This window comes from Lagopus muta, chromosome 2 (assembly GCF_023343835.1).
Source record: "Lagopus muta isolate bLagMut1 chromosome 2, bLagMut1 primary, whole genome shotgun sequence".
Classification (NCBI taxonomy): Eukaryota; Metazoa; Chordata; class Aves; order Galliformes; family Phasianidae; genus Lagopus; species Lagopus muta.
The window spans coordinates 52517047-52531367 of record NC_064434.1 but is presented as its reverse complement, the minus strand read 5'-3'; the positions used below and the strand labels follow the sequence as shown (position 1 = coordinate 52531367).

The window sequence follows — 14321 nt, the reverse complement described above, 5'->3', positions numbered from 1 at the left end:
CTCCAATATATTATAACCATCTACCAGTAATTTTTAATTGACATCTTAATTTATGCAGTTTGGTTTGTGTTTGACAGTTGATTTCCCAGATAGAAGAGTCAACTCTGGAGACAGAAGGACTTCTTAGAATACCAGGAGTTGCAACAAGAGTAAAGGTAAAACGTTATGTAGATTTTTAGCACCCCTAAAAGCTTATTTGATCTCTCTCTTTTGTTACAGAAATATATTTTGAGGCCAGATTATTATTAAAATAATAATAATCTTCAAAAACAGAAAGAAAAGTCTTTTCAGAAAGAAAAATGAGTTATATTAGCCAGGAGGCTGATGGTTTGATCCAGTGTAGTTTTGGGGAAAGTTCAAGTTGGAAGCAGAGTCAAAGCTATGTTTCAAATTGAGTTGTGCCAAAATCTCATTAATTCTTGGCACAAGCTTTCTAGCCTCTTGCTTTTTTCCCTGAACCAGCTTAATCATCTGAACAGTTTATACACAGTCTTGTACCCCAGGAGGAAGTTTTTTTTCTGGCATTGTGAGCTTGCTTTAATAGCTAGACTTAACCTACATTACAGAGCAAGGCAGGCAGCGTGTGCTGAAGAATCTTTCAGATTTTTTTTATAAACAGCAAACTACCTTCTTAGCTCTCTGAACACATCCTTGTTAGGCACATCCGTTCACACACACTGACACTTCACAGAGTGGGTGCCAATTACACACAGACTCTTCCCCAGTGTTTTCCTTAGTGCGGGAAACTAAATACACAGTATGATTCATGCCAAGAGTCCATGTGTTAAAAAGATGGTCTGAACTGGCCTTAAATGCTAAAAGATAATTTAAGTGGATTCAGCTGTCCAAAGACGCCTGCCAGCCTCTATCATGTCGAACTTTGTCCAGCAGCTGGTTCACTGGAAACTGAAGGAAGGGAATATTATGGAAACTGGCTTTGTTTATTTACCAGTAACTAAGATTTTTTAAAAATATATTTCCTTCATTCTTTCTTTTCCACTCTACATCAGTTCTGCCTAATGGAATTACTTTGAGATGATTTTGAGATGATACTCCCATCTGGAGTACTGTGTCCAGGTATGGAGCCCTCAGTACAAGAAAGACATAGAGATTTTGGAAAGGGTCCAGAGGAGGGCGACTAAGATGATCAGGGGGCTGGAGCACCTCCCCTATGAGGACAGGCTGAGGGAGTTGGGCTTGTTCAGCCTGGAGAAGAGAAGGCTGCGGGGTGACCTCATTGCAGCCTATCAATACCTGAAGGGAACCTACAGGAGGGGATTAAACTCTTCAAAAGGGCTGACAATAGCAGGACTAGGGGAAATGGATCCAAGTTGAAGGAGGGAAGATTTAGGTTGGATGTTAGGGGGAAGTTCTTTACTAGGAGAGTGGTTAGGCCCTGGAACGGGCTGCCCAGGGAGGTTGTGGATGCCCCATCCTTGGACGTGTTTAAGGCCAGGTTGGACGGGGTCCTGGGCAACCTGATCTGAATGTGTATGTTTGGTGGCCCTGCTAGGCAGGGGGGTTGGAACTACATGATCCTTGAGGTCCCTTCCAACCCGGGTGATTCTGTGATTCTGTGATTGTTTATTCCTTAATCTTTATAAAATTAATACAGTTTCTTAGGAAGAAGATCATTAATTATTTTTCTTTCATTAAATTTTTGCCTATTTATTTGCAGAAACTTCTTCTTTGAATTAAATAATTGTTTTGTTAGAAAAAAATGTTACATTCTTTTACTTATTTAAATGGAAACCTTCATAGAAAAAAAAATAACTCAGCATACTGAAGGACCTATATTATCTCTAATTTTGTTAAATTGTTTTTCTCCTATTGAAAAATAAAACAAATCCTTCTTACGTAGTTTTATAAAATGGTACAGATGATTGGAAGAAAATATTTTGCTATTTTATTTTAATATTATTTTTATAGTTATAATTAAGATAACGTATTGCATATTTATGATATTTATGATAGTTAAATATTTTTACTTTAAAACCTAAGCATAGGTCCATTAGGATGTGTAGTTGACATTTCTGTTCTTGCCCTTCAGATAAAACAATTCATTTTATCTAGGTTTTTAATACTGCATTAACTATGCTGATTTAGTTTGAATTTGGATGTAGAAGGTGGTGAGTCTCAGCAAGAAAATTTTCATCTATTTCTAAAGCCTGATTTTGTTCTTGATGGGAAGAAAATGATACCCACATGACTTTAGACATCTGAGTTAGTATCTTAGCACCACTGACCCTTGTATACAATCTATGGAGATAGAAGATCTCTCTGGAGGACAGTTGAGAACATCCAATTTTTATATCAACCTGAGTGTTCACATTTTCTTTGCAAATCTATTTGTAGCAAAAGATCAGCAGCAGATGGAGTTTAGCTATATTTCAGATGTTTCTTTTCTTTTTTTCTTTACCCCTTTCAAAGGAAGGAAAACATTGTTGTGTGTATAATGCATTACTTCTAGTAGGCAAGTGTTATTGATGCTGTCTGTATCTACTGCCTTGCAGAGCCTTTGCCAAGAATTAGAAGCAAAATTTTATGAAGGGACTTTCAACTGGGAAAATGTAAAGCAACATGATGCAGCAAGTCTTTTAAAACTCTTCATCCGTGAACTGCCTCAACCTCTCCTAACAGTAGAATATCTCAAAGCTTTCCAAGATGTACAGAGTGAGTAGTGTCCTTTCCATTTTGGTTGCAAAGAAATAATACAGTGTAGAGAATCGTTTCTCTACCATAACTAGCATTTTCACTAATAATATGTGAAAGAAAACAAATCACAAATATTACTTATCATCAGATAAAAACTATATCTTTGCTAATAAACATCAGCAAAGTAATATTTTTCGTTGAACATCTACTTTAATAGTTTACTTGTAAAGTGAAAACACAGTATCGCTTTTTGTTGTTTCTAGTGGCCTTTAGGAATTATAAAGGAGTTAAAAGAAAGTTGTGTAAGGCGGTATCAGTTTATGAATAATATTTGTTTCATAGAATCATGGAATGGCTTGGATTAGAAGGGACCTCAAGGATTGTCAAGTTCCAACCCCTCTGCCACAGACAGGGTTGCAAACCACTAGATCAGGGCACTAGACCAGGTTGCCAAGAGCCCCATCCAGCCTGGCCTTAAACACCTCAAGGGGGACGGGGCATCCACAGGCTCTCTGGGCAACCTGTTCCAGCACCTCACCATTTTCTCAGAAAAAAACTTCCCTCTGAAGTATAGTCTAAATCTTCTCTCCTTCAGTTTAAAACCATTCCTCCTTGTCCTGTCACTGCCCTTGTAAAAAGGGTATATATACAGAGATTGTATGTTTATAATCTCTGTTCGAAGGAAGACAACAGCAAAGATGTAATAGTTCTGCACAAAATCCAAGAAATGGTAATGTGTACTGTTCAGCATGGCACATGGAGAGTATTTTATCCATTTGCCGTAGGAGAAGTTACAACAGAATTGTCAAAACTGCTAACTTGATCAGCAAGTTCACGTGAAAACATCCTCCTTTCCAACTGGTCACCAAGACAGCAAGCATACCAGCTGTAACATAAAGAAAGCAGACAGATTGTGACAGTGAATCAGGAGTGAGAGTCCACGTACACCAACACAGGGGTGTTAGTTCCAGACAAATTATTTCTGCTTTTTTATGGGCTCAGTGATGATGGCTTATTTCTAAGTGCATTATCAGATAATGCCCATGGTCAAGCAGACAGGCAGTTATTCTTCAAAACTCTGGGCAGTTCCACTCTCCAGGTTAGAAGACTTTTTCAAGTGCATAGACCTTCAATTGATGTGAGTAGAGGACTGGAGCTTAAGCCTGTTACATGGTGGTGTTGATTTTGCAGCACTGAGCAGCAGGTTAAAGCAGACCAGAATACTTTCAGATGATGCTGACAGCTAGCAGTTCCTAAGGTTGTTCCAATTAACAGATAAGGTTCAGAGCCAGGATGGTTTCTGCTTGCCACTTCTGACTGTCTTCAAGCCTTTTGTGGTTTTACTTATCCAGAAAATATTCAGATGACAGGATGCAAAATGCATGCAGCCAAATAATTTGATATAAAACAGACTTAACACTTTGTGGACTCCAATTATTTAATTGTCTGCCTTTGTATTGGTTGAGTACAGTAAGATTAGGTAGTAGAGAAAAAAGGGCCATCTTTGGGACAGTAAACGGTATTTTTCATGATAATGCATTTAAATAGCGAGGTTAGACTTTTTACTATTCAAATATTTAAATGACTTAATTAAAACAATTTATTTTGTTAAGTGACTGACAGAACTAAAACTAGAACATTATTTGGGTGAACAGATGGAAAACATTGATTTAAGTAATAAATCTTAATTGTTTTGCTATTGAGTTCTTACTTACTTCTAATGTATGTCTTTCTAAGCAGGCAAGTACACTGTTGTCCCTGTTTCCCATGTTTTAAAAGACTGTATAATTTACCATTCTTTTATTTGTATCATTTATTTTTACTATGGAAGAAAATAGTCACAAGCTGTTTTTTATATCATGGATTAACTTTTTTTTTTCTTTTCTTTTTTTCTGTATCTCCCAAATTGTTTTGAACAAAATATATTTGAAGTAGCAGTTTTGTTGGAATCTCATTGGAATGCACAAAACCAGATCTGTTAAGCTGTGTCAGATGCAGGTCTTTCTTTGCTTTTGTTATGTATGGACTGATTCATTAGGAATCTGCTGGGAAGGCCCTAAAGTATGACAGGAGGAAATTTATCACAAGTGACAAACCCGAGAGAGTTGGGGCTCTTCACTGTTCCACACTGCTAGAATTTAGGAGCCATGCTATGTTTGCTATGATGCTCCCTGCTGTACATAAGTATTCAGCTTCTTTGCTGTTGGCTTTATCCCCACTGGTTTGCCACTCCAGCTGTTGCTACTCGTGTTGCCGGCGTCTTGCGGGGGTGACTTGGGAGACAGTATAACTGTTCAGGCAATCAGAGAAACTGTGAATGAGGCTTTCAACATACTCTTGAAATTTTAGGCAGAGGCTCAAAAAGGGAGGAACCATTAGCCAGCTAGTTTTCTCTTTTAACATTGCAAAATAGAAAATCACAAGACTCTGAAAAATGCTGCCAAAAGACAGTTGAGTCATACAGCAACTGAATCACACAAGAGTGTTTGGAAGAAAATCAGAAAAGAAGGATTTGCCAGTCCTTTGTCACACCATGACAACAAGCCATGTGCATGCGTTCAGCATTTTATAAGATGTTTCCACTTTAAAATCATGCTTTCTGAAAAGGACAAATGACAATTTTAAAATACTGAAGATCTTTTGTTTCACTGGCAGATCTTCCAAGGAAGAAACAGCAGCTGCAAGCTTTGAATCTTTTGGTTATCCTTCTACCTGAAGCAAACAGAGACACACTGAAGGTTAGAATTGCCAATACATTTTTTCCTGTGTGAATATTTTGCCTGTTTCTGTGAATTCACTGTAATGAATACTGTTGTCTTTCAACTTTTTTTTTTTTCTGTCCAAAGTTAATGCTGAAACTAAGGATTCTTTTTTTCATATTTGACAGAACTTCAGAAAAAAACATGACTTAGGACCCTAATTCCACCCAAATGACTTTAAGAGTATGACTTGAATTTTTTCCGGGAGGTTGCAATAATAATCTTTCAGTGAATGACCTCTTCTCTTACAAGTTTCTTACCTATTTTTTTTTTAGCTGTAGCAGTCATTATTTGCAGGGCAAAAAAATAAAATGTACTAGAATCCTGCACATTATTGTCTGCTTTTATGAAATGAGTTTATCTTTCTGTTTTTATTTCCTACTTTTACCTTTGTCCTTTGTTTCTACTACATAAATAACAAATTGATGCTTCCTACTGTTATTTGCATCACATCACTCATAGAAATTTACAATTTCAGCATGTCCTTCTGTAGCAGAGCTATCAGAAATCGCTTTCAGAAAATATTTACTATTAAAATTTTTATTATCAAAAGTGAATTTGCAGGATTTCCGGGGGTTACAGAACATATTCTACCATACCCAAAAAGATTCAATTTGTTTTCATTGTTTAAATGTATTTTCCTTTTTGAGTTAATGTGTGGAAGGATGGAGGAGGATTCCTGAGTAGAGTTACAAATATCTGGAACTGAGTTTATTGAAGATTGACAGTTTGTAACTGGCCACTTGTCATTCACAATTCAGTGGTTTTCTCACTATTCCTGTACCTCATGGAACTAGACACTCCAATGACAGCTGGCATTACTGTATTCACTTTCATTTTAAGAAAAAACAACAGTAGTGTTTTCAAAAGCATATGGGAAATGCTACTTACACACCAACATAAGAAGTCTTTTGAAAAATCTCATTGTACAGAGCCTTAGCGTGACTTAAATGCTTTTGAAAATATTATTAATAAGAATTATTTACTTTGTTCTATAAAGAATACTTGTACTGCAGTCTTCTGAAGAAGCATATCCATACTTCTTGTTTTTAATGTGGCTTTGTTAGGAATAATGACATTTTTCCAAGAACATGTAACATCATGTTTCCATCTAACTTTTTCATGTGCAAAGCTGAGCTTTAAATTCTGCTGTGATTTCAGGTACTGCTCGAGTTCCTTCAAAGGGTAATAGATCATCGAGAGAAAAACAAAATGACACTAAACAATGTTGCGATGGTGATGGCCCCAAACCTTTTCACATTTCAAGGGCTTGGCTCAAAGAGTATTGAACAGAGCGAGTTTGCTATGGCAGCTGGAACAGCAAATGTCATGCGTTTTATGATTCAGTACCAAAAACTTCTCTGGACAGTAAGTGTATTCCTAAGGGGAAAAAAACTGCCATAAATTTCACAAACAAGGCATCTGAACAAAGAAGTAATGTGAACTTATTTCCATGATTTAGAGAAAGATCAGTCAGCCGTGTCCAGCTGGGTTCTTTCTCGTAGGTGATTCTGTTGGGAATGAAATAGAGTTATTACATATTGTGCTGGAGTTAAGCTCTGATGGTCTGAGTTTCAGTATTTAGTAGGTACCGTGAGTGAACTCAAAAATAAATCCTTGGGGAATCTTTTTATTCGTTCTGTTGGTATGCATTGTTAAAAGGAATTTACTCGTGTCTGCTTAGAGATACTCACAGGGAACATGGTGTTTAAATCCAGACTTTGGGGCCAGACTTTGCATTATATAAAGTATGTTTTGATGAAAACATTAAATTCTGTCATGGTCTCTAGGAAGCTCTCTCTTAAAAAGACTGAATAACTTGAACCTTTGTTGTCCATCAGCACCTTTAAACAATCTTGACCTTTGCTGCAAACGTGGAAGAGTTATCACCATTGTACAGACTAAGTGCTAAGTGAATTTTTTGGCTGAGGAAAGTAAAATCTGTATGATTTCACTTCTCTTCCACTAAGAGAGATGTAATATCACAAGTGCAGTGTTTATAAAATTATTTCATAGCTTTATATTATTTGAATCCTTAATTATTACTTTGGAATAGATACTATTTATTCCATTCCTGCTTGACAATCTGTAAATTTATAATGTTTTCGTTAGTTAGTGATGGAAATGATGAGGTTATTCAATGCTTACTATCTATATTCGTCAGATTCCCAAGTTTATTGTTAACCAAGTGAGAAAACAAAACACTGAAAACCAGAAGAAGGAGAAAAAGGACAAAGCTATGAAGAAACTTCTGAAAAAGATGGCTTATGATCGGGAAAAGCACGAGAAGCAGGACAAGACACCTAATGATGTAAGAAAACATATATCTGAAATACTGTATTAATAAGTCTGTCATCTCTCTAGTGTAAAAGTGGATATTGCCGAGAGGATATCTACATTTAATTTAATTATTTAATTTCAATAAATAGGAGGTTAATAGATAGGTTTCACAGTTATGGATTACCATCATGACACTTTTAGAAGGTTGAACTGTTTATCTTTTCCCCAGATTTTCCAAAATGTATCTATTCTGAAAAGTGATATCACATAGGTTGTTTCAGTTTGGGTGTCTGAAACAAAAGTAGATTAGTGTTTGGAGAGAAAACAAGTGGTGTACAATCTTGTGAGCTGAGATCAAACTTAAGATTTCAGTGAATTAGAGACACCTTGTGGTAGTTTGCAAAAATGCATGGGTTTGAATCTTAACAAATATGAGTACGGCAAACTGTTAAAAAAAAATTGTCGTTTTCTGATAAAAGCAAAGGTGGTTAACATATTAAGACAAAATTAGAATGTGGCATGTGAATGTATCTTCTGTGGTATCCACTTGAATTGATATTGCAAACATACATATGTGTGTGTATTGCATACATATATAAATGTATGTATACATGTATATTTGAGTCTGCAAAAACATGGATCCTTTGGACAATTGCATCCAGCATCTGCTAGAACCATATATTTAAGTGTTCCTACTTCACTTTGCATGCAGTAGTGACACATCTTTAAAATGAATTAATGAGCAGTACTTTGCCTTACTTTCACATCTATATGACTATACTTGAAGGAATCTACACACAAAATCAGGAGTTATCTACAATTTTAAAATAAAGCTAATAAAGCTAATTAAATATTGACATTTATTTTGTACTGTCTAATAAGGAGAGGATTCTTTGAATACAATTCAGCGGTATTAATGTGAGCTGACACTTAAAGGAATGCTGCCATCCATTGTTCAACATGGAAATAACAGCAAATACACTGAAATAGGCAAGTGTTATTGCAGCTTCACATATCAGAATATTTTTTTGTGATTCAGTGCTGATGTTTTCATAGTAAAATATGTCTTCTTAATCCACTAGAGAGTTATGACTGAAGTCTCATGTAATACTTACCCAAAATTATTACCTAAACATAAATGTAAGGTTGCTATCAAATAATTTTCTTTAAGCCCCAGAAATCTCTGGGGATTCCCTGCAAAATTAAATAGAATTTTTCACACATTTTTCACTCCTGCTCAAAGTTTTCATAATTAGGGTGCCTGGGAACACAGTACTCTTAAAATCATATTCTCAGGTATGATATGGCTTCATTGTGAATGACATTTATACATTTTTCTGTGTGGCTGAAATTGCCTCAACTCTTTCAATTCTTTAAGAAAAAAGCTTCCCCTTCCCATCTCCTTCCCCCCAATTATGAGTTTGTACTGCCTTAAGTTGAAATTGAGGTGATTTAACTGTGCAGTTCCTGGACTGAACTCCACCATTAGATGGCAAGTGAAACACTTAAGCTTCTGGTGAATCACCATTCTGGTGAATGCTGTTTGAAACTGTTGAGAGTTAATTATCTTGCTTGCAGCTGAATAAAACGTAAGTGAAAGTTACGCATGTTGTGGCATCCCATGTGGTTAAACAGAGATAGCCAGAGTTTGAGTCAGTTTCATAATCTTCAGAAATATCTCAACATTTTCTGTGGCAGTCAGCTCATTTGGTAATCTGTATAAATCTTATGTCTCATGAGGCCTTTCTATCATTCTCTCTCTCCCTTTTAAGAAACATCACTTATTGTGCAAGGGAAGCAGATTTGGGGCAAAATCTTTGTACAGTGCTGAGTGTGGGTAATGGGGTTTATGAAGGGGGCAGCTAAGCATACAATTCTATGGCCCAAGTTTGTGTTAGGGAGTAAGTCTTTATGCTATGGTGGGTGTGCACAGTGCTTTAGCCAGGCAAAGAAAGATGCCCTCGTGACTGCAAATTCATCCACTAGAATAGCTAATAGATACCACCTGTCACTGTATTCCTCTCTATATTGCAATTGTTCCAAAATAAAGGAACAGCCATGTTGGTGGCAAAGTGCAATGCTACTGGGCTTATCTGATACCGCTGTACATAGCTGATTGTCCCAAGTGAGGTGTACTACTTGCAGTTCAAAGAGACAAACTGCATCCCAATCCTTTCAGGCTTTGTCTCTCACTTAGCAAGTTTGTTTTGAACGTCAGTTTTAGTCTTCATAATCCTAGTGCTTCTTCCTTGGTTGGTATCATTTGCACATTTGGTAAGTATAAACCCATCATCTGAGTTGCAAGTGAAAATACTGTGCAGTTGCTTCATCCCTCTCTTTGTCTAGCCTGATGGATATCCAAGCATGTCATGCAAAGTAATCAGCAAGAGCCTCACAGATCCTACAGCCTGCAGCTCTTTTGTGAAGCATAGATCAAGTCTCTATGAAAAGCCCTAACTGGAATGTTTTGAATTGTGCTACAGTTCCTTCTGTAAGACTGCTCCTGCATGACTTATGATCACTTTTTCTGTCCCACCACCTTGTATAGTGAATGGACTAGAGGATGTTCATTATCTATTCTTCTGTAGTTGGGCACCATGAACATACTGTTCAGCTGAGCATGAAAAGATGTAGGTAGTGAAAGTGGCAAAATGCATTCATTAGCTGAGTTAATAATGATTCTGTTTAAATAAACAGAGTAATTACCTTGTTTGATTTTCTGACTGTAATGTTTCTGCTCAGTAGACATTTCTCATTCTCTCATGCATTCAAGGCAGGCAGCTTTTTAAATCATTTATTAAATGCCTGCTGTACAGAGAAAAGGACTGTTGGCCAACTGAAGTTGAAGAAGGCAACTTCATTAAAATAAACTGAAATAAAGTAGGACTGAATTGTATACTAAAATGAAACAAATTTGCAGTAAATTTGATAAAAGACCATTTAGGAACAACTGTAAATAACCTTTTCATCTTTAGAAGTTTCATATCCTTTTGCTAGGAAGCATGATCCCAACAGTCTGGAAGAAGAGAAAAAGTTGTTTAAACAGGAATTAATTTTCTATCTAATATATACAGCCGTGTTTCCATGGATGAAGGCCTTAAAGAATAGATCAGGCAAATTTAGAGATAGATATACGGAATTGCTTTTTGAGATCCTTTGCAGCCTTATGAATCTTTGATTGCATGATTACTGTGAAGCAAATTCTCAGTGAGCACTCTGACTTGTGAGTGTCCCTGTTCATTGCAGGGCAGTTGGACTAGATGACCTTTAAAGGTTTCTTCCAACTTTAAGGATTCTATGATTCTGTGTATGAGTTGAACAGAAAAACGATCCCGTGGAGCTCTCCTTCTTTGTAAGTGATATGATTGATATTTGTCATCAAGGATTGTTGGATTGAAATAACATACAAATCAATTATGTAGGTTGACTTGCTGGAGATATTCTAGAGAATAAAAAATAGGGACAGAAAGCTCTTGTAGTGAATATCTGTTTCAATAGGAAATATTTCCTGAAAATAGGGATCACTTGAAGTATTCATAGATCATTCTACTTTGTGTTATCTTTTTTTTTCCTTTTCCTTTCTCTTTTGGCATGAAATTCAGTTTGAATGAAAGTGGAAAGGTTTCTTCTGGAAGTTTCAGGAGGGAATGGAATGTAGGAATGTCACGGAGTTGACCAGATCTATCTACGTCCGTGACAGGGGCAACAGGCCTCTGCCCTCCCCCCCCACCCCAGTCCCACAAAAATGGGAAGGAAGGAAGGGAGGAAAAGAGCAGCGGCAACAATCTATGGAGGAAAACTTATTTTACTATAATATCGGAATACAAGATAACAAAATATAATACAATTTAATTGAAATTGGGATTAATAAATCAGACAAGATGAGAGAGAGAGTTCCCGGGACCGAGTCAAACCTGAAAAGCTTGGAACGGCTAGGAAAGCACCCTCCAGCACCCACTGCCAGGCAGCAAGAGAGCGCCCCCCACACCCAGAAGGGCCAGATCCTGTGACTGCTGTAATGTACAGGGATAGGTACCTGGAATTGGGGCATTAACACTTCAGTGCCCCGTACACTACATGGTGTTTTGATGTGGAATACTGAAACCCAAAAAACAAAACAAAAACAAACAAACAAAAAAACATAGAACCATGACAAGGAACTGCTTGGCTTTCATGCCTACAGCAAGTCTTTCTGTCTTTTCTGTGTCAGTCTCATATGCTTTTTGTCATACCTGAATGTGTTCTTAATATAGCAGTAGCTGTTATTTCTAACATCTTCAAAAAATAATTAAGCACTACTATTCTTTTGTTCTAAAGTTCTTTATGTGGGTAAGAAGAGATTTGAAGGCCTTGTGCAATTTACTGAATTTCTCTGTAGTTATCGTATTTCTGCAGCGAAGTGTAGTAGAAAGTGGTGAAGTGCACTTACAGAGCACCGTACTGTTACTTATTTCATACTGTATTTTGAGTAACTCATCAAAGCCAGCTGCTCACAGCTTTGTTCCAACACCGTTATTGCTTTGCAGGCTGATGTTCCTCAGGGAGTGATACGGGTGCAAGCACCTCATCTTTCGAAAGTTTCCATGGCAATACAGCTGACAGAAGACCTGAAAGCCAGTGATATAGTAGCCAGATTTCTCAGTGAGAAAAGGTACAAATACATTTTTATTAACGTGTATTCTATCACGAAAAAAGTTTTAAAATTGTTTGAATCAAAGTGAGTTCATGAACTTTGGGGTCAAATTTAGCGCATTAGAATATACACTTGAGGAATTAATCTCGTGTTTCTAATGCCTCTAAAGCTCATGAGGCCGTCAGGAATGCACAAAAACTATTAGTAAAAACTGATCAGCTCTTTAGTCTGATGGGATAATTAATCTTTTATTAAAAGAATACTTTTGTTATGTTCTCAGAAGAAGAAGGGATCTCCAAGAAAACAAGTCTAAGAAAGAAAGAGATGAGGAAAAGAGAAAACATCACATAAAAATGGAATTAATATATAACAATAGTACAGGTATTGGAATATAGATATCTGAAAATGTTGTTCGTGCAGTGTTTTAAAAGGAAAATTTGAGTTATCCAAATCCATTGAGAAATGAAGACGTTTTAGAAACGATTTTACATATATTTTATATGTACATGAGCAAAGTAAGAAATCGGAATGGATTTAGCAAAAAAACCCCAAATCATTAACATACATGGGCATCATATACAACTATTCATGCTAAAGGAACAACAGTGCTCTGTGTGAAATCAAGAAGATAGTTCTTCTTAAGAGCTGTTCTCAAGGGCTTATATTTTTGAATGAAAGTTATTTTTTTGGCTGCACCATAGCATATACTATTAGAATTAAACAGTGAGAAAAATAAAATCTTTTTGTAATTCGGAGACTTTATTCCTCCACTGTATGTTTTTTCACTTCTTTTAGTTGCAGCAAAAATAAAACCAGCAAGAATATGGTTTCCGTACCCAACCGCTTGGCTTTTTCAGACATATGAAGTGTGTGAGGGGAATACTTATTTTTGCAGCAGCAGTGAAAGAAAAATTAGAGGGTAAATATCAGGCTACTTGCTAATAACAGTTGAATGCTTTTCTAAAAACCACGAATTCTTCACATCTATGAAGGCTGCTCCAAAAGTAATGCCCCCTCTTCTATTACATTGGCTCACGACATAAAAGTTGGTGGTGTGGCAGTAGAGGTTGAACCTTCCTGATACTCCATTACATGTTGTTGCTGTGTGAGAGACGGCAGCAGAGGGGCAATCTGACAGAATGGTGTCTGACATGTAAGTGCCCATGAAGCAAAGGTGTGGAATTTAATTCCTCCATGCAGAAAAAATGGCACCTACTGACATTCACTGATGCTTGCTGAATGTTTATGGAGTCCAAATGGTGTTATGTGAGCACGGTGAGGCAAGAGGTGGTGTGTTTCAGCAGCAACAACGATAGTGGGTCACCTGCACTGGGAAACATTGCTACAAGCATGGTATGCAGGTTCTTGTTCATGGCTGGCAAAAAATGCATAGCTAATCATGGTGACATTGAAAAATAGTATTTTCTTGCTGAGAATTTGTTCTATCAAATAATGTTATTGTGTTCTTTTTTTATCTGTTGTAGTTTCCCTGGAAATACATAGGAGGTATTACTTTTGGAGCGACTTATGTATCTTATTTATACCTTTTCTGTAGTTTATTGCTCACTTGCAGGACTATTTGCACTAGCATGCAAGGGTGTTCTTGTTCACTTTATCAGTAAATAAGTATAAACAAAAAGGATTTACAGCTGCTGCACTGCTGATCTTAATTAGCAGAACTTCTACCAGAAATGTCTCAGTTGTTGGCATACAAATTCTTTGCTAGTGTACAAGTTCTTTTGCAATACAGTTAATCTATGCTTTTTGTTCCTGACAGTGGAAATGTCCAAACACTCAAGAAAGAAGAGGTCTTCCTTTATGAAATAGGAGGAAATATTGGTAAGAATGGCCTCTGTACAACTTCTTTTGCTAGAATAAGACTGTTCAGCACTTAATACATGGATTTACTGTGTCACTACATTTATTCACATCCTGACACTAAAGCAGAAAGTTAACCCTGGGGAGAAGGAAGCAGAGAAGGTGGTGTAATCATC

General features: G+C 36.7%; 1 protein-coding gene across 4 annotated transcripts in view; it reads left to right on the top strand.

The window, feature by feature from the left end:
- The window catches only part of ARHGAP18 (Rho GTPase activating protein 18), an 83633-nt gene that overhangs the window by 66435 nt on the left and 2877 nt on the right, over positions 1-14321 (top strand). For 3 of the 4 annotated variants that reach the window (XM_048936328.1, XM_048936327.1, XM_048936330.1), the window contains exons 8-14: positions 78-155; positions 2514-2673; positions 5311-5393; positions 6576-6782; positions 7579-7725; positions 12221-12345; positions 14105-14166. In XM_048936328.1, coding sequence (XP_048792285.1) covers positions 78-155; positions 2514-2673; positions 5311-5393; positions 6576-6782; positions 7579-7725; positions 12221-12345; positions 14105-14166 — 862 coding nt within the window. Of the gene's footprint in view, positions 1-77; positions 156-2513; positions 2674-5310; positions 5394-6575; positions 6783-7578; positions 7726-12220; positions 12346-13122; positions 13247-14104; positions 14167-14321 lie in introns of all 4 variants that reach the window. The other variant, XR_007375210.1, reaches the window with a different exon arrangement.